We start from the raw sequence: 21,331 nt of genomic DNA, 5'->3' as shown, positions 1-21,331 counted from the left end.
CTTCCTTTAAGTCTAAGTTTGCCAAGCAGGCATCTTTGCCTGGCATAGGAAGCAGCTGTTGAAGTGTTAGCATTTTGAATTTTGGGATTACCAAAAAGGTGTTTAGAATAGAGAGGTCCAAGATAGGACGCCAGGAGCTGTCTTTTCTGGGTACCAGGAAAAGTCTAGAATAAAAACCTTGCCCCTTTCTTCTGCTGGGACAGGTTGAATAGCCCTGATATGTAGAATAGAGAGAACCTGCTGTTGGGCCTCTGCCCACTGATTTGGAGGTAGGTCTGGCCAACTGTTTGGGGTTGGTAGGGTGTGGAAGTGGAATCTGTATCCTTGGGAAACTATATTCAAAACCCATTTGTCCTGAGTAATGAGTTCCCAGTTTTTTGTATGCAGGGCGAGCTTTCCTCTTAAGTGAGCAGGCAGTTGAGATGGGCTTGGAAGGGTTAAGATTAAGTCATTGTGCCATTTTTCCATAGGAGGGTGTCTTAATACTTCCTGCTTTGGAAGTGGGAGCCCCCCACTGCTTAGGCCTGTGCACAGCCTGAGACTGTAACCTAGGTGGTCTGCTGTTCCTGGGTTTGGACTGAGAAGGCCTGAAAGAAACTAGAAAGGACCAATTCTTTGAAGGCCAATGCCTACTAAATCTGGGAGGCTGTACTTGCAGGAAATCTTTAACAGTTTGCATAGATTTAGCTTTTTCCTCCATCTTTTTGAGGACTTCGTCTGCTATGTTGCCAAATAGGTGGTCTTGGTTTAAGGAGGCATCCAGTAATTTAGCTTTAACATGATCTGGCAAGTTTTGCTCCTTAAGCCAATCATGCCTTCTTAGTACAGACCCAGTGACAGCAGCCCTGCAAGATGCTTCTATAGAGTCAAAACCACATTGCAAAGTATGTTTACCAACTTGTTCTGCAGAATGCATTAAATCATGTAATTCTTTGTGTTCAGCACAGTCATGAATCAACATAATTTTCTGTTTAAGTAGTCCCATAATATGCTGCTGGTACTTTTAACATATGAAACTGGCAATTCAAAGCCCTAATGGCCAAAGTAGCAGAAGTGTATACCTTCTTACCCCATCTTTCCAAGGCTCTAGAATCTCTATCAGAAGGGGTAGGATTTTTGGCAGCAGTAGCCTTGGGAAATGGTCCCTGGATCCGCAGTAGGATTCTTGAAGAGGAACTTGTGAGCGTTGGGTACTCCGTAATACCTGTCAGGTTTTCTATGAGCTGGAGGTAAAGTGTCTGGGGAAAGGCTAGATTCCAAGAAAGCATCATCTACAATGTCCAGAACAGGAGGGATAGCTAAAGGTCTGTGTTGAGGAAGGAGTAAGAACTCCCTAAGCCTCATTTTGGAGTCAGAGTAATCCTGGCTTTCCCAGCGGAAATGCTCCCCAAGTGTGTGCAAGGTTTCACCAAAAGAAAAATCTTCTGGAGGGGAAGCAGAGGGAATGGAATCCTCTGCATCAGAATCCTCATAGGTAGATAAGGGCAAAGCCTGGTAATCGGAAGAAACAGAAATATCAGACTCCTGATCAGAAGAATCAGAAGGAAAATCAGTTCTAGGTCTCTTAGAGGGGGAAGGCTGGCTTCCCCTAATTAAGGTAATAAAGTCTTCAGCCATTCTAAGCATTTGTTTTTTAGGCATATAGGCCTGAGCATGCGGTTTGGATGTCGGTTTTCTAGGCATGGTGCGAGTTTTAGGCCTGGATGAAGAAGATGGCGTTGGTTTAAAATGCAAGTCTGTAGGCCTGAATACACCCTCAGAAGCCGGTGCCTGCACAGCGGCTCCGGACCCATCCAAGGTAGAGACATCCGTAGGTTCCAGAGTCGAAGAAGCATCTAGCGGCATACCAGACTCCGAATGGGTCTCAGTAGAGGCCTGCAAATCTGAAGTAGTGGGTATCAGGGGCTGCGAAAGCACCTCACTGAGTACCGGTGGACTGGCAACAAGCTTAATGGAAGCATCGTCGGCAGTTTTGGACCTATGCGGTCTGTCTCTCTCTTTAGCCTTACGTTTTTTCAGAAGATTGGTAGTCGGATGGCTTACCGAAGCCATTTTGGAGTACAGATACAGAGTCCCAAAAGTAATTTGCTGCAAATATAGCCAGACGACGAATAGTTCGGGGGTTGAACAAGGCACAAAACCGACAGCGAGGGATGTTGTGGTCTGGGCCTAAACAGGGAATGTAGTACGAATGAAAATCTTTATGAGGTATTGGCTTTCCACAAGTAAAACAATTGTTAACTTTTACTGACATCAGTTGGAGCAAGAATAAAGATCCCCAACGGGGTACTTATCTTTTTTTTGAAGACCTCGGCTCTGAAACTCGAAAACGAAAATTTCAGGAGTCGGCCAACCGGCACTTGCGACCTGCTTCTGCTTTGGGCACCGCATGGCAAGAAAGACTGATGTAATGGCGTTGGTTGCATATTTTATACCCGACGACCTGATGTCATGGAAGAAGAGACAGCATCTGACGCAGGAATCCAAGACTCTGGTATTCAGGCCGGCTGAGGGCTACCTGCAGGCAGATAACCCAAATGTGAGGACTGCAACAGTGAAACACAAAGAACATCTGCAGTGCAAGCTGAGGGCACATTATCAAATACCACTCTGATACTCATTCTCCAGTAAGGGTTGAAATAAACAATGCTTGCTTTATTAATTATGTGCTTACCTTTTAAAAACCAGGAAATGCAGCATGACTTCCTTTGGTAAATTTAGCATTATTACTGCTTACCATATCGAAAAAATGCCACTTAAATTTGACACAGTCATCAGGGACTCAGTTGCATATGTTGATATCAGAGTCTCCTTTGACCACCATGTCTCTGTGGTAGTTAATAAAAAATCCTTCCACCTTGCACAGCTTATCTTTCAATTGCATTGTTACAGTCCCATTTCATTCATTCCTTATGAAGCCTGTTAATGAATATAATGCACTATTCAGCAAGTGCCTAAACCATATTTTGATACTTCAACAATTCCTCACCAAAACAGGACTCAGTACCCTTACTGACTCTGATAGACTTAAAAGTACTGTCGCTCTACTCAGTGTCATACAGATGCTTGTGGGATAATTAATTTCTGCTTAGTTGACTGTGCTACGAATGACCAGCACTCTCTTCCTCTTTAACCCAACTGCTGTGTTTTTGGAATTACTATATTTAACAATCTGGCGGTGTAGGGGAAAGAAGGACACTTGCTCTTGGAAGAAACATTGATTTTTTTTTTTTAATTTGTTCAATCTTCTGGTAGTCTGATAGCATTCCTTTATTTATTGGAAGGGGCCAATAAAAGTTTTTTCTTTTGATTAGACATAAACCCTAATACACCTCTGAAAACAGTTCTACTATATACGCATATAGTAAAAAAATAGAGCAATGCAAACTGCAACTCTTTCTAAAAACATGTAGCAGTTAAAATAATAAAGAAAAATCAGTTGAATCAGATAAAAAATTGTAATAATCCTGGCCAAAATATGGACAGAAAGATTTCCCACTGGCTGCCATTGTGGTCAAGTGCCTCTATCACCTCTTCTGTGCTTTTACACTGACCACAGAAATTCTTGAACCATGTGTGAGGGGCAAAACAACAACAACCTTCCCACTCTACTTTCTCCACTTCACACAATGTCCCATTCAAACTAATGAATATCAAATAAGTAAAACAGTCAGATGTAGCCGTCTTACATAGTTTCAAAGTCTTTTAACACTATCAAGGTTCCTCTGCTGATTGTGATGCCCCTGCTCTAATACAACTCTCCATGGAGAGTTTAACATGCTACCAATATCTGTCATCTAAAGCATTCCAGTATACAGTTGGTCAATTGGCAGGGACTGATCCCTAAGTGCGCCCTCCTACAGGTCTACTATTAACTCCTAACTGTATGACAGTGTCTGCATGTTTGGTGGACACTGCTCTTTTTCAAAAAGATGTTTCCTGAATGCTCATTCTTTTCTGCAGCACTCCTTTCTCCTATTCCAGATGCCTGATCAGATTTAAGTGTTCAGATTCTTTATCCTAGAAGTAGGTCAATCAACAAGCAAGACTGAAGTGCAATCAATAAGCAGCAACACATCATAACTGAAAATGATGCTGGACACTGGACCAAAAATGGATGGGTGCTTCTTGCCTGTGACCAGAAATTTATTTCCAAGCTAACTTAAACGTCAGTTTAAGGAAAATACAGAAAATATTGGACTATGGTTCCAAGACTTTTAAGTATTCTGCTTTTTCCTGTGGATATCTGTTCAAAATGGAGTCTTTGGGTCCCATCAGTTTAGTCATTTTCCTAAATAAAGTGATCAAAGGTTGGAGCTTCAGTTAAAAAATAAGATGTGCCCTTCCCTGAGGCTGATCAGAAATACAAGAGACATTTTGCAGAGGGCTTGTTCCCCATGTCTTCTGCTTCTGAGGTAATGTCCAACACAGAAGAGTCAAGCAAATCATTGGTATCAGACAAGGATTCTGTACAGTGTTCCAGCAAGTGACCTAGCTGGTCCTCTGTGAAACCAGCTTTTTACCCAATGGGAATTTCTAGGGGAGATGTGCAGCTTAGACTCAAATCAGGATGCAGCACAACCAATCCAATATTTGCAGCAAGACAAACAGTGGGGAAAAAAGCTAGAGATGACGCTTTAGGCCAAATGTTCATTCCTAGACTTGGAGAAAGCATATGACAGGTTTCCAAGAATCCTGATTTGTACAGTCTTGGAAACATTGGAGCAGGCTGTGTAAAAGAACCCAATGATACAGTTCCCAGTGACAGTTAGTGTGTATCAGGACTCAGCTCTGAGCACACTGCTGTCCACAATGGTGACAGGCTTCATTATTAAACAGGTCAGAAGGGAAAGCTCAACAAAGTTGCTGTATGCAGATGATGTGGCATTACAAGCAGACTCTGAACAGGAACTTCCAGCAAATGAAAGAGGAATTTAATGCAAAACTGAAGGCAAATGAGATGAAACAGAGTACAGACTAGGCATTGTCATTGCAGCAAATAGGGGAAAATGGGGGAACAGGTTAAAAGCTTCAAGTACCTGGGAAGGCTGCTAGAGGAGAAGGGAAGTCTTAATGAGGATGTCAAAGCTAGAATCAATGGAGCTGCAACCAAATGGCACAGCGTGTCAGAGGTAGAGTGAGACACAAGAATGCAAAAGAATCAGAAAAGTAAGCTGTACAAAACAGTGGTGTGAGATGTACTTCTGTATGGTACAGAAACCTAGGCAGTAAAGGTAGAACAGTTGAGAAAGCTGAAAGTGATGAGTTGCAGGCTGTACACTGTAAGACAGAACAGAAGCCAGTTGTAAAGAGCAAAGAGAATACATCACGGTGGTTCGGGCGCATGTGCAAAAAAGCAGATGATTTGGTGAAGAGGATCTGGAAAAGAGAGAAAGAAGGCAAGAGGAAATAAGGACATCCAGCAAACAGATGGACAGATTGCATAACAGAAGACCTATGACAGTGAGACATGATTCTTGACAAAGGTGGGAGAGTGTCAAAGAGAGGTGGTGACAGTTCACTTGACACTTCAACCCCATGTAGAAAAATGAGGTTCATGATTATGATGATAGAAGTTCTAGAAATTCTACATAAGGAAACAAGGGTCCTTGAAAGATATCACAGACAGAGCACATCTCTTGGTGGGATAAGGGTCACTTGTACCACAGCTTGTGGTGACTTCTGCTAACTCCTAAAGACATCATGAAGGAGGTAGCATAAGACATTTTCAGATGGTCATGGATCTGTTCCAACTCACAAATAGGAACCAAGTTTGCCCTCCCAATTAAGTCACATAATTCACAATAATCAAGAAATGAGTACTGAATGTATTAAGATAGTCCAGTGAATAAACCACAACTACTATGTAAGTAACAGCTGACAGCAAAAATGTGGATAGTTGTATGCAGCAGTAATTTATCTCCAGGAATATTTACTACTTTTGGTCTAGGGTCTCTACAATGGCAGCATACTGCAAAAGGAATACAGTACTGTGAAGGACCTGTTGGAACTGAAAGCATCTCACTATGAGCGATTCACTACCTGCACTGACCTTTGCCCTATTTACTTTTATATAATCCAAGGCAGTAAAGGTCCCCGAACGTAAAACACACATTGGAATTAGCAAAAAGTACTCCAGGACCACCAGGACTTCAGGCAGAAACAAGCCTTTTATTAAAATGTAAGCGCTTTCATGTCTACAACACGGCACTTCATCAGACATAAAACAAATGAATCCCAAGTTCATTATATACTATAATCAATTAAAATCAATTGATATAAAACAATTAAATAATTAATGAATCAATTTACGTTCCTTTAACAAAGGTTTTAGAGGTACAAATGCATTTAAACCAGGATTTATATGTGCTTGTAACTTCATTATCCACCTACTCTCAGATTTCTCTATGATATTGTTAAAATCTCCACGTCTTTTACTGGAATTAAAACACTGTAGTACTAAGAACTCAAAAGAATGATCATTAAAACTATAAATATGTTTAAATAAAGCACTATTCATGTCATGGTTTCTAATATATCCAACATGCTCTAAAATTCTCTCTTTTAACATCCTTGTCGTTTTACCAATATAAAAACTTTCACACTTTGTGCAGGAAGCAAGATACACCAAACATTTTGTGGTTCAATCAGCATAAAATCTAGGGCTAAAAGTAAACCCATTATATGGGTGCGTAAATGTCTTGACATCTGATATATACTGACACGCTGAGCAATTCCTACATTTAAATGTCCCCTTTCTATCAGAAATGGGAGCAGTATTAGTTCTTTTACCATAGCAAAACTGTCTTTTAAGAGAAACCCCATTCTTGAAACAAAAATGAGGTTCATCTCCTACAACATCAAAAATAGTATTATCAGATGTCAAAATAGGCCAATTCTTATGTATAACATCACATACAATTCGAAAAAGTGATAACAGGTTTTAAAAAATCATTTTTATATTTACTAGAGGATGTAACTAGAGCATGTCTACCAGAAAAATAGGGTCTGGCTGACCTGGTCCTATCTACAGAAGTCTCTCTTAATACAGGGTCCACTTCATTGTCTGAATATCCACGGGCTAAAAACTGAGTCTTCATAATACTTAGAGTATGCCTAAATCTATCATTATCAGTGTTCAATCTAGAAGCTCAACAAGCTTGATTTCTAGTAATGTTCTTAAAAACATGAGAAGGGTGCATACTACTACGGTGAAGCAGTGTATTTCTCCTACAAGGCTTCCTATACATAGAAGTCTGTAAATTTGCACCATCTTTAAATAGATGGACATCTAAAAAGTTTACCTCAGTTTCATGAACATTAAGACTAAATCTTAAAAACTCTGTAATAGACGCTAAATAGGAAATAAAATTCCCCAATTCCACATTAGTCTCATCCCATAAAAGAAAAATATTGTCCACAAACCTCCTATAAAATTTGAGGTATGGACGGAATTCTTAGCTTTGCTATGGTAAAAGAACTAATACTGCTCCCATTTCTGATAGAAAGGGGACATTTAAATGTAGGAATTGCTCAGCATGTCAGTATATATCAGATGTTAAGACATTTACGCACCCATATAATGGGTTTACTTTTATCCCTAGATTTTATGCTGATTGTACCACAAAATGTTTGGTGTATCTTGCTTCCTGCACAAAGTGTGAAAGTTTTTATATTGGTAAAATGACAAGGATGTTAAAAGAGAGAATTTTAGAGCATGTTGGATATATTAGAAACCATGACATGAATAGTGCTTTATTTAAACATATTTATAGTTTTAATGATCATTCTTTTGAGTTCTTAGTACTACAGTGTTTTAATTCCAGTAAAAGACGTGGAGATTTTAACAATATCATAGAGAAATATGAGAGTAGGTGGATAATGAAGTTACAAGCACATAGAAATCCTGGTTTAAATGCATTTGTACCTCTAAAACCTTTGTTAAAGGAACGTAAATTGATTCATTAATTAATTATTTAACTGTTTTATATCAATTGATTTTAACTGATTATAGTATATAATAAACTTGTGATTCATTTGTTTTATATGTCTGATGAAGTGCCGTGTTGTAGGCATGAAAGCGCTTACATTTTAATAAAAGGTTCGTTTCTCCCTGAAGTCCTGGTGGTCTTGGAGTACTTTTTGCTAATTCCCTATTTACTTTTCTATGTTTATTTCATTTTTGTCACCTATGGTAAACCAGCCTCCTTCAGACACAGAAACTTAACTGCTCCTGTGATTTTTTTAAACTACACTGAATTACCACTTGTGACCTATGAAAACTTAACATTTACATAAAAATAATCAAACCATATTAACAAGATTAGATTTACAAACATTATAGGATATATATATATATATATATATATATATATATATATATATATATGTAAAACAATGTATGTGATCTATAATCTAAGCAACATTACATAAATTATTCATTTCCTGCCTTCTCTTAAACCTTATTCCTCCTCCAAAATATTTTCTTCATGTATTGTTCCCACAATTTCCATTTTATGTAACTTACTCCTACCCTTTTCTAAAGATCCCACTTCCTGCTCTTTTATCCCTGTTAAAATATTCACTACCTCAAGTACAGCTGGTTTACATTTTGACTTCCATTTTCTAGCAATTGCTTTTTTACAGTTACCAGAATTAAACTTAAACAAGGCCTTACCATGTTCTAAGCAATTCAGATCCTGTTTCCCAGCTCAAAAGATCATTTCCTTAGTTACACTCATTTCGTCACCCAGTATTCCTGACAGTGTATTCTAGGGAATTTTAAAAGTCTGCCAACTCATTAAACTCCCAAAACACATTCACAGTTACCTCTTTCTTCCCCATCACAACTTCGACATTTACCATCTACCTAAGGAAAAATTCTTTGCAGTCTGCTCAAGGAATAAAAGTATCTGTGGAAACAGTTCCATGCAAAAATCCTAGATCTTATAAACTTTGTTGCACATTTGGAAGCCATAAATATGTCCTCCCATTGTTTCTTTGTGAATTGTAAGTCTAATCTCTCTTCCTAATCTTTTCTGACTTGTTCTGATCAACTCCCATAGTTATCGTGCAATACTTTTAACGGAAATACTAATTATACCTTTTTTAACAGCTTCTGTTCTAGATTCAATGAAAAAGTCAACCAGTGAAGGTCTTTCATTTAGGATTCCCATATCCCTTTCTTTTTGTCTATACTCTGATATCAATTCATGACAGGGAAGATTATCACTAGCCTGTAATACAAAGGTATTCTTGGCCTCTTCCCATTCTATTACCTTTACTTCTCCAATTATTTGTTCCCAATACCTTTGTTCCTTTGCCAGTTTCCTCCAGTAAATTCCAGCCTGCTCTTATCTATTCTTTGTACCTCTAATCACAGTCATCCGTATTGGTACATCTCCTTTCTTCACTCCTGTGTTGGATTAGTTCTTCGTATACTTTCTGCGACTTTATGAATATAACATTCTGTATAGCTGCTGTTACTCCCCTTAAGAATCCAAGTGCTTCATCATCATCCATTTCCACTCTGAACTGTTACTTTCTGCTTGTATGTATAAGAGCCTTAACTGTGCAGCTCTGAAATATCCCTTCAAATCAAATAATCCTAAAAGTCCTTGTTTCTGTTGGATCAGTTTATCCCACTTGACTCTTGCTCTCTTCCCCTCCCAAATAAAATCCTTCAACTCTTTATTAATTACTGCCCATAACTTCTCCTCTGGTTGATAAAAAATATGCCTGACCGGTGTATAAATTAACTGGACTAAAAACATTTTTACTGTTTGCACCTTGTTATCCATCTTGATAGGCAACAGCTTCTAGTTTCTCAATTGTTGTATTATTTTTTGCTTAGTCTCTTCCCACATATCCTTAACTACCATAACCACATACTTTTAAATACATACTCCTAAATATTTCATTTTATTATGACCCAATAAACAGGGGTATTGCTGGTCTAATTAATGTGTGTGTACACAGTTTATAGCTATAGTCTTTGTTTTATCTTCATTGGTTTTATATCCTGAAAAAAAAAGAGATCAGTCTCAGAATATTCCACAAAATTGAGATGTCCTTGACTGGTTCCATGAGATGCAAAATAATATCTGTACATAATGCCAACTTTTCTTGAACACTACCAATTATACCCTTGAATTTCTGAGTCCATTATTTTCTTTGCCAGCTGTTCTAAATATAATGAAAATAACAAAGGAGAAAGAAGATACCCCGTCTGGTTCTGCTATTCGGACACAACATATCACAGTAGAATCCTCCCACTTTGATTTTTGCATCTGATCTATTTAACTTTATTAATGTATCATGAAATGCAAATGCTTCCAATGCCCTACTGATAAAATCCCAACTTATTCTATCAAATGGTTTCCCTGCATCAAGACCCACCAATAACAGCGGTATTTTATTACATTCTGCTTCCCTCTGGATCCTTATTGTTCTATTAATGTAAAATATTTGCATCCTCTTCAGAAAACCACACTGGTCCATACCTATCAATTCTGGCATCACCTTTGCCACTCTTGTAATCATTACAAGCAAACATGTTATAATCAAGTTTTAGAATTGAGATGGGCCTATATCAATCTGCTTCAGACCATAAGAGGTTACTAGGTTATTGGCCCTGAGGTCCTTATAAGCTTAGACAAGAGTTTGGCCCATGTTTAGACAAATCAGCACCCGATGCCCCTGTCTAGCAGGGACACAGGTGGAATCCAGGGATATATTTTCTGTTTCCCATCCAGTTATCCAGGTTGCGCTTAAAAAAGGATAAAGTGGTACTCTGCTTGATAGGGAGAGGGAGTCTATTCCATAGATGGGGGAGTCTCTGGGACACAAATCTGTCCCACCAACACGTCTTGCTGATGTCACAGACCAGGTTGAGGCCGAGCATGCGGATTACTCGAGTGAAGGTTGACTTGCAGATATGCAACAGTCCCATCAAGGTGGGATCCATGATCGTCTTGCATGCCAGACAGAGGTCACCTCCGAGGAGTCTGTATGAAACAGAGTACAGGAATAGGGCTTTTAGCCTGTTGGCGTATGGTAGATGTTTGAGGCTCTGGATTCTCCTGGTGAGGAACCTCGGTCGTCTCTCCAGCTGCTGCATGTGCTTTGCAAGGTACATGCCGAAAGGGGAGTTGTACTCAATAATGGGCCTTATAAGGGAAGAATAGAGGGATGTTATGACCTCCCTGTCCCTGGATGAGATACTCTTACTTATGAGGTGGGCCATGTAGAAAGCTTTCTGCACAATGGAAGCAACATGGTGGTCAAAAGTCATGTTGCTATCAACCTACGTGCCCAAATCCCTCATGACTGACTGCATGCTTAGGACTTTGCTATTAATGTGATCATTTGAGGGGATGTCACTCCCCCCAAAGGGGATGATGATGCATTTTTTGGTATTCAGCTTGAGGCCATGTTTCTGACACCAGTCATTTGTCTGAGTGAGACCCTCTTGGAGGATGTCCACATCACTAGGGGAACTGATGACAGCACCCAGCTTGCAGTCAACTGCAAACTTGATCAGCCATAGCCCACTGGTTTTGGCCTGCACCTCAGAAAAGTATATCACAAATAACAGAGGCCCCAAGACCGAACCCTGGGGTATGCTGCTTGTTAAAGGTCTACTGCTTGAGATGGCTTCCCCTATTTTGACTAGGTGGGTTCTATCAGTGTGCCAGTTTGCTAACCATCTGATTACATATGTATTGATGCCTAGTTGAGAAAGTTTATCTATTATGCCCGAGTGGGGAATAGTGTCAAAGGCTTTGGCCAGGTCAAGGTAGGCGGTGTGCACCATCTTCCCCTCATCCATGGCTTTGGTAACTGTCTCAAAGAAGTCAACCAAATTTAGCAGACAAAACCACCCCTTGATGAAGCCAAACTGTGTGGGATCAACTATTTGGAGTTTGCCAATGTCCTTATTAATGAGGTCCATGATAATCTGTTCCATAGCCTTGCAGATCAGGCTATTCAGGCTGATGGGTCTGTAATTTCCTGGATCGGTGGATGCTCCACCTTTGTGTAAAGGGATGACAGTAGCTGTCCTCCACTCAGCTGGGACAAAGCCAGTACTCAGGCTTTAATTGAATAAGATGCCTAATGGTGTTTCAAGTTTCTGTCTGAGTTCATGTAGGATGCAGCCTGATATGTTATCAGGTCCCATGGAGCCTATATTTTTTTACTTTAAGAGAGCAGTGATGACCTGTTCCCTAGATATAAGGGTAAGGGGGGCAGGTACTGTAGAGGTCCTGATTTACTGATGGGGGGGAGGAGAGAACAGAGGGGTAAAGTTTTTGCTGAATCTGTCAGCCAGCAAGTTTGCTATATTTACGGCATTTGTATATGTGGTGTCCTTGACCACCAGTTCTGAACAGATCTGGGTGCTTCCTTTGAGGTTGTGGACATATGTGAAGAAGGCTTTATAATTGCCTCTAGTAGTTGTGGCCAATTAGGACTCAAAGATTGCTTTGGAGGATTTCACTAGTGCTCTTATTTGCTTTTCAGGCTAAGGAGACATTGCTTCCAAATGGGCACCTGCTCCTTCTTGGTCTTGGACAGCAATTTTTTCCTTTTGTTATAGGTTTATTTATTGCAGATGCCCACAAGATAGGTTTACTCTTCCTTGCGGAGGATAATTTAGTCCTGTCGAGTATTCCTGATTCCATGCATCTATATGAATGCTTGTATAGTGCTTTGGTGTACTTTTGGATATCGGTGTCAGTTCCTATAGAGGGAGAGGGGCTGTGAAGCTGTTTACACCATACTTCAGGAGGCTGTAATCAACTCTGGAGAGGTTTTTATGCTTGATCCTAGCTGGGGGGAGGGGGGTTGGGGGAGATGGGGACTTCGCAAGTGACTGCTTTATGGTCAGATCTTACCAGGAAGGACAATACTATAGGGATGCTGCAGTGTTTACTCATGTTGATTGATACCAAGTCCAAGATATTATCTCCTCTTGTGGGTGTACTGACTAGCTGTTCCAAGGCATTTGCCCTGACAAAATCAGAGAATCTCTGGGCATTTGTGTTCTGGCATGAACAGTTCTTCCAATCTATGTTTGGGAAGTTACAGTCACCCAGGATCAGGGTAAAGGGTTGAATCTTGATAGATTTGAACAGGTCCAAATAGGCGGATTGGGCATCTTGAGTCAGATTTGGGAGCCGGCAACTAGCTATTATTTGAACAGGGGTCTTGTTAATGGTTAAGTGCGTCTGGAGCATCTCCTGTGCATCATACTGTTTGACCAGCCTGGAGCTGTGTATGTCTTTAATGTATATTGCAACGCCACCTCCTTTGGCTTTACTGCCCACAGTTTGGGGTCTGAATGTATGACAGGATGAGTAAAACCAGGTAAGGCTGAGGTGCTCTACGCAGCTTTGAACCAGGTTTCTGTGACTGCACAGATGTCAGCATTTTCCAGGGTTAGGAATGCCCACAATGAGTGCAGTTTCATGTTTAGACTCCTATCATTTAGCTGCATAACCTTTAATTTGTGTTTTGTTGAAATTTTTATGTTGGTAGTTTTAACCTCATCACTTTTCCTAAAAAAGGCATTACAGGGCAGGTAAGAGCCTTTGTCAGAAGCCTGAAGCGCAGGTGAGACAGATGCATGCCATCTCTGGCAAAACATCTTGGTCTGTCGATCATATCTTCCCAGGTTGTCAGGTACTGGATCCCCCTGAAATGACACCATAAACTAAGCCAACTGTTAAAGTCAATCACTTTATGTTTGCATTGAGGCATCATTCTGGGTGACGGCAAAATGCTGCTTAAGGCTAGGGACATACCTGCCTGGGACACAATCAGTGAGCTCAATCATGTCTCTCTTCATATAGTCCAGAGAGGTACGTCTCAGGTCATCATAACAATAACTGTTGTTGAGAGACTTGAGTGCGTATGTGATATAGCAGTTTTTGGCATCTGACAGACAACTAACCGTGACTTTCTCCTTATCCAGCCTGGTGAGAGGCACATATGACTAATACATTGGGTTTATAGTGAAGCCTTAGTGGCTGTGAGGCACAGGTTTGTGGACTATGTGTGTTATGTGGTGTGGAGAGTTATGGAGATCGCGTGTGTTTTTTTGCCTCAGAGGTCTCCTTTGTTTGGGTATGTTTATGTGCAGGACCTCTGCATATGTAGGTGTGTGTTGTGTAGGTGCAGGTGGTGTTTGAAATGTAGTGATTGTGTTGACAACCTTTTTGGTGCCAGATATATTGGCTTGAGGGGGAGAAAGCTTGGACTCTAGGTTCCTAATGTAATTGCATCCCTCACAAATTGTGTTTCCAGGTGGTAGAAGTAGATGGTTGTCCATGTACATGAGGCAGTTGTTACACTGTCTCAGGATGCCCACATCAACCAGACTAGCAGGAGAAACTGTAGGAAACTGTCCATCCATATCTGAGTGAGAAAGGCCAGGGAAAGCTACGGGGTGGGCCTAAAGCCCAAGTACTTAAACCATAACTAAGAGCTCAGAATAACACTTAAGAATGACACTAATTTAGGCAGGCTGTAAACAAGCAGTAGTAAACGCAACAGAAAAGATGCAGTTGAACACTTTAGAGAACAGGTAGCAAGTAGCAGGAAAAAGCAAAGCAAGATGAAGTAACACAGTAGTAGGAAGAAACACAAATCAGAAAAATATAAGCAGCTGAATAAAGTCTTTTTTTATACAAAGCGGAAAGGGAGAGAGCAGGAACAGAAGATAATTCAAGGTTAAGGGACTAAGGGGTTTGGCCTTCCCAAATGATATCTGTATTAGGTAGAATGAGCTAAAGAGACTGGACTGGGAGGAGTGCCCCAGATCAAATTTACAGTAGGGACGGGCAACTGCAAAAGCCAGCAAAGTTTCAGCACAGATCAGAAAACTAAATTTGGCCAGCAAATATATAAATAATTCAGTCAAGCAAAAATAAAGACAGTTAAAGTCAATGGGTCATTACCATCTTTAAGTAATACAGCCACCACAGCTTTTTTCCACAATGGTGATGCCTCTCCTCCTTTCAAATTACTGTCAAGCAAAACCACCCAGAATTTTATCACTTTCTTCCTTCTTAACTTCCAAACTTCCACTGAAGTACCATCTGTTCCTGGAGACTTTCCTGTTGATTGCTTACACATCACTATTTTTATCTCATCTCCTTCTAATCTGTTAGCAATTGAGCCTCATCTACTTCTAACTTTGGCATACGTACGTCATCCATAAATATTTACATTTGTGTTTTTTCTTGATTTCTCCATTTCTCTGCTTTATACAAGTTTTCATAAAATGTCTGAAATATTTCTAATACCTCTACTGGGTTTCCGGTTATTTTTCTTGTTATAGGCTCCCTGAGTTTGGCAATAAACCTTTCTACTTTCTGTTGTCTAAATCGTTGTGCCAAAAGTTCTTGTGCTCTGAAGTTATTATCAAAAAAACAGCTGCTTAACAGCAATATTTCTAAACTCATGCATATTCCCCAGGTACTTCCTTATTTTCTCTTTATCACTCTGTATTTGCGCATCCTCTTGTTTTGTCATATTCCTCTTATTTTCTAATACCTTAACCTTCCTCAGCTGCCTCACAAAATAATTCTTAACCAGATCTCAATTTTATTTTTACCTTATTTTAAAACTGTAGTTTCATTTTATCTCACTCACTAGCTATAACTTCTGGAGTACTTTCCATCTCTTATAATAACTCCCAAATAATTTCCACTACCCATTCCTTAAATTCCTCTCTTTTAACAAGTAAATGGGAACGCACCAGTGTCTTATCTTTATTTCATTACCCTCAGTTTTTACCTTAGTAATAACTACTGGCACATGAACTGAAATAGGTATTGGATATGTATCGATGTGCTCAATTAAATGGACATGTTCTTGTGAAATATAATTTCCAAGCCTAGCCTTGTTACTGTACCTTGGGGAATAATATGTAAATTCTCTCAAAAGTTCTTGCTAGCGAATTTACATCTTTCATACCAAATATTTTCATAAAGTTGCTCAAAAATCCACCATCTTCTATACACTTTCCCTTCTAAGCCCCCAGATACATCCTCATTGTTGCAAATCAAATTTCAGTCCCCACCTATAACTAATATTCCCTGCTGAAAGCTGAGTATTTCTAACAACATTTTTTTAAATCTCAAAAATCGCAGTTTTAGGTGGAATACAAATATATGCCAGTGTAATCCTCATCACTTGCCAGCAACACTTTACTACCACAAATCTGCTATTCATATTTTTTTCCTTTTCTGTCACTACTGGAGCTCCTTTGGCAATAAATACAAGTACTTCTCTTTTCTTTCGTCCCTGATACTCTGCAGAATATCCATATTGAAATCCTTTTTTATGATATTCGCATGCTCATTTCTTTACAAATGTGTCTCCTGCAGCATTGCTATTTGCACTCAGCGTTTCTTAATATAATTAAGTATTCTTTCCTTTTTTTATGTCTGTGAGACCATTCACATTACAAGATAATATGGAAAGATTCCCTATTATGGTAAGAAGTCATTCTTCCCACCTATTATATATGGCAGCGTTTTAAAATGTCTAATTCCTGCTTTTGTTATACATGCACCCATTGATGCTTTGTAGGGTAACTCTCTATATATTTTTTTCTTATTATCAACACTGGAACCCTATTACATTTTACATGACATTTTACTTTAACAAAAACTCTCAAACAAATTAAAAAAAAACTCCCCATAGCCTATTAACTCAATACAAATACAAAAACACATAACTATCTTCATATTCAGATAATGAAATTTAACACTCTTAACAGACACATTTGTGCCGTGCCAAACAGACAGCTGCTAACACAGGCCCTAGTTAACATGCAATTGAAGTTACTCATGCTAAGATACATATTACTGGCTGTGCTTCTACTTAACACTAATTAGTGCCTGTTCTTTTTTATTTTAATTTCCCCTCCACCAGATGTGAAAACCACTTGCATACTTTCAGAAATCTTTAACTTTTAGCCTTGAAGAAACCAGTGTTCTATCTTTTGTTGCCCTATTATCAGCTTGCCTCCATCTAAAAGTAAAAAAGATAAATGAAGTCCTCTGCTGCAGCCTGAAAGACAAGCAAAAAGATTTATTGCTACAAGAGATCTTTTCATTATATTTGGTGTTCCCACATGTAATTGTTTCTGCTTAAAATTTCTTAATAGACTAAGCCAAGGAGCTTAATCCAGCCATTCACCTATGCAGAAGTAAGAGAAAACATATCACCTCTGCATATATTATGACCTGTGTACTTTTACACCTACCTAAACAAATCAGATTGCAGTCTATTAACTTAAACATGCTTTTTTTCTAGCTTTTCTTTTCTTCTTGACTACATTTCTTAATACCAAAAAAGAAGAAAGAAAGAGAAGAGGAAGGGAAGAAAAGGCATCTGTTTGCTTTAATAACTTCAACACATACAAGAACAACTAAAAATAATTTACTAAAAATATGCAATTTATATTGTGAAATGTTTAACACAAATATTGCCAAGAAAAAAAAATACTCCGAGTTACCTTTTCCTTCCTCCTGGCCTCTCCTCAGAGTCCTTCCAAAAATTAATCGAAGTGAGGCAAATGCCTTTCAGTTCCATAAAAGTTTAACAAAGTAAACAAAAGTCCACTCTTTCCACTTAATCTGATACAGTCATACTTCACAAATGTGACTGACGCTTTGCAGTCCCACATGTATTCACTGATTTTCAAGTTGCTGGTCTTTTTACTATTCATCTCCATCTCCCAACTCCAGATTCTGGTTCAATTCCAAAGTGCTCCCAATTCTTCTGGTCAATTCCTGTGATTTCCTCTGCTCTCAAGCATTTTCCTTTGGAACATTTGGAAACATTTCACAGTAAAGTCTCTCAGTGTGCTTTATTATCAGAATAATGAGAGGCAGAGTCCCCTTCTGCTTGATGGCTCATTTTTTTGTTGGACAAACTTTTGGATTTCCTCCGTAGCCTGTTCTGCATCAAATAATGACTTTGATCCTCCACAAAAAAATATTTGGAAGACAGCTGGATACAGTAGCTTGAATATCACACCTGCCTCTTTACATTCCCTGATTGCTGGGATAAATCTGCTTCTCCTCTGCCTGCTATACAGTGAATAATAATTTTCCACAAATACTCTACTGTCTCCAACTTTTAATACTTTGCCCTTTAGCCACAGTTTTGTCAGGATCAACTCTTTCTGATGGTAGGTTTGCATCGTTACAAATAAAGGTCTTGGCTGCTTTCTTGAGGCCATATTTGAAACATAAACATAGTATGCCTTTTCAATTAACAGTTAGTGGTGTAGAATACGAGTCCAGCTGCTGATTTCTGCCTTCATAAAATTAATACTGTGTATTCCTTCTAGTTAATCAAGAACAGCAGAAAATCTCAGATTTTTCCTACATGCTCTATCCTCTAATTTTACCATTTTTTGAAACATCTTTTCTTGAGATGTCTCATTCTCAGCCAGCCTTTTCTTCATTTTGACCCTTGATTTTTGCAGTTTTATCAGCTTATCTGAATATCTGTTTAAAGCCTCTTCCATTTTAGCCAGCTTTTTATTTGAGTCAATATATTCCTTCAGTGTTTCTTTTATTTTAATAGCTCTAAGCACATTTGACTTAGTTTTTCCTCTAGAATTAATGGAGCCTATGTCTTGTATCAAAGCTGGAGCCTGAACTGCTTTTTGCTGAATAACTGCAAGATTCTTCCCAGTCAGTATTTTCTCTTCACCTTTTCCAGTTGATTTTCTTCCAGTCTCTCTTAGTTTCTTCTTTACAGGCATCCAGACAGTGTACTTACTAGCCAGTAACTGAATTTTACTCCAATTGTCAATATCACTGGCTGCATTTTCTCAGTTCCTGCTTTCATACTGGCAGAACTGAAGACAATGCATACCTCTCAACTGTACAGATTTTCATAGAATGTCCAGATTTTTGCCTTATAGTTTTGGTCCATTTTTCATAAAATTGTGGCTTTCTGGCAAATTAGTGGTGAATCATTAAAGATTGAAGTTAGAAAAAAATGACAGACATTTGAATTTTAGACTTCATACCCTTTAGAAAAATCATGCTAATGCAAAACCTGTTATTCTATCAACCTTCTAAGTTTGTAAGAGCAATATTGTCCCTATGTGTACCACTTTTTATGGCTTTGTTCAGATTTCTTACTCTTAGAGGTTGAGAGGTATGTTCTGCTGTTGATTTGTGTGCAGTCATCTTGGAAGTGCTCCCACATTTCTGAACTAACCCAAGTCCCAAGAAGATTGCCAAACAAAAGTTACAGTAGTGAAAAGTAGTACAATACTCATCATGTCAGCTCATTTTATAAAAAGCTCATTCTTAGTCTACCTCTCTCTAGCTCTGTAAAAGACAAAGTCTTTTGGGAAAGACTCTCAGTTCTGATTCTCTTTCAGGATGTAAATGACATATATTTTAGTGTGCTAAGACTCCCTCAATAAAATGTAAGGCATGTATGTTCTCTTAGTCATAGTTCAGGAAAAACTATATACGCTTCCTCTTTAAAAGAATACTTTTTCTGCAATGTATAGGAGACAAAGGACAGATCCATTTACCACAGTGTGATCCAATAAATAATTATTGCTAATCTCCCACAACAAAGATGAACATTTTTTCTTACCTGTACTTATGAGAACTGAAAGGTGACACTCAGCAAAAAAAAAAAAAAAAAAGAAAATGAAGCAAGTCTTTAACCCACTAGGGCTCACAACAACACAAGCTCAATTAAATTAAAATCATTTATAATCAGTACTATTTTTTTTCTGACAAACAAGGAAAAGAATTACTGTTACAATAAGTAAAAAGACCGAAAATAAAAAGAAGGGTAAACAGATCCATGCAGAACAAGTAACTGTTTGTGGAGCAAATTGCAAAAGTCTGTGAACTGAAATTACATTTTTTTAAATAAAAGCAGCAATCTTCACTAAAACAAAATATTTATTTGGAATATGAAAATAGTTATAAAAAACTTACTCTATTGCACATATGCGAACAACTGATGTAAATCTAGTGGTAAGTGGATGCCTTCCTAAAGTACCACCAACAGACATAGAAGCCACAATCTGAATGTTTTCCAAACCAACCCATTCTAAATTTTCATCATAAAATCCATGATAAGTAAGCACCTTTGGAATAAAAAGAAGATTATAAAAATCCAGTTTTAGCAATCAAATTTGAAATGTGAGGCAGAAAAAGAATGAAACTCTTAAATGGAAAAATTACAGATTTCATTTTCATTGTTAATAAATTTTATAAACAAATAATCTTAGTAAATTACTTATATGAAAATGCAAGTTTCATTAAGTACCTGAAGCAGTACACACATCAGCTACATTAGCACAGAGGGATATAGCACTGACCCTGAGTTCAATAAGCAGTTTGTATGTCTGACAGAGCTGGCAGGAAAGGATGCAAGTGCTCACCATGTGCGAGGACAGCAGAGTAGAGATGGCTGCAAAACTTACCAGTTTCCTATGGGGAGGGTTTAGGATGTAAATGATGTGGCTTGGGAAAGACATTAGGCTCACCTAGCCAGTAGTGGGTCACAGCTTTTATGGTAGGTGTGCAACAGCATCCAATCACATGGGAAAGACACCATGATCCCCATAGTAAAGCAGTTCACTCATCGCTCCCTCACAGCAAAAGGAATTTGGGCCATCAATAAATGACTCTCAAGCATTCTCCTTTGGAGCACTGGAAAAGTTTTCACTGATAAAGTCTCTCAGATGCTGGGGATGATACAAGCAACCTTCGTAGCTGATGGAATGATGGCTCCTCTGGATGTCTCTTGTCTTTGTGGTTCTGGATGACTCCCTACCATGCAGGAATGAATGGGTTAAAGTCCAACTGGGGGAAGGTTGACAGTGCTAGGCAAGAGTAATAACACTTAGAAAAATGTGCACATATATGAAGTACTCACATCTATAGTAAATCAACCAAAACTGCTTACACAGCAGGTAACGCAGTTTTGGTCCAAATGCAGATATGATTGAACAATAAAACTTTAATACAGCTTAAAAGGAAAATGTCACCCACACTTCACCGTATGCAGCAGTCTTGCATATATGTAGCAGTATAACAATATGGATCCACAAGTCCTTTCCAATTTACTTGGCTAATATGCAAGAAGAAGCACCAGACAGAATAAAGTAGCAGACAGGTGAGTAAGAAAAGTAAAATAATATTCATGTGGCATGCAAAGTAACTGTCTAGGCATCTGTCTTCAAAACTACAATTCTCATTTCTTTCACATTTGACTGCTAAGAACTTCTGAGAAAGCTGCTGACTCAACAGCATGCTGATTAGAC

At 38.8% G+C, this 21,331-nt stretch overlaps 1 protein-coding gene across 2 annotated transcripts in view; it reads right to left on the bottom strand.

Annotated features, from left to right (window-relative positions):
* Positions 1 to 21,331, bottom strand: part of DYNC2H1 (dynein cytoplasmic 2 heavy chain 1) — a 6,555,988-nt gene that overhangs the window by 3,120,949 nt on the left and 3,413,708 nt on the right. For both annotated transcript variants that reach the window (XM_044072582.1, XM_044072581.1), the window contains one exon: positions 19,998 to 20,149. In XM_044072582.1, coding sequence (XP_043928517.1) covers positions 19,998 to 20,149 — 152 coding nt within the window. The remainder of the gene's footprint in view (positions 1 to 19,997; positions 20,150 to 21,331) is intronic.

The sequence above is a fragment of the Protopterus annectens genome, chromosome 5.part0 (assembly GCF_019279795.1).
Source record: "Protopterus annectens isolate FY-2018-M chromosome 5.part0, PAN1.0, whole genome shotgun sequence".
Lineage (NCBI taxonomy): Eukaryota > Metazoa > Chordata > Ceratodontiformes > Protopteridae > Protopterus > Protopterus annectens.
The sequence above is the reverse complement of the archived record's forward strand: the minus strand, read 5'-3'. Positions and strand labels throughout refer to the sequence as shown.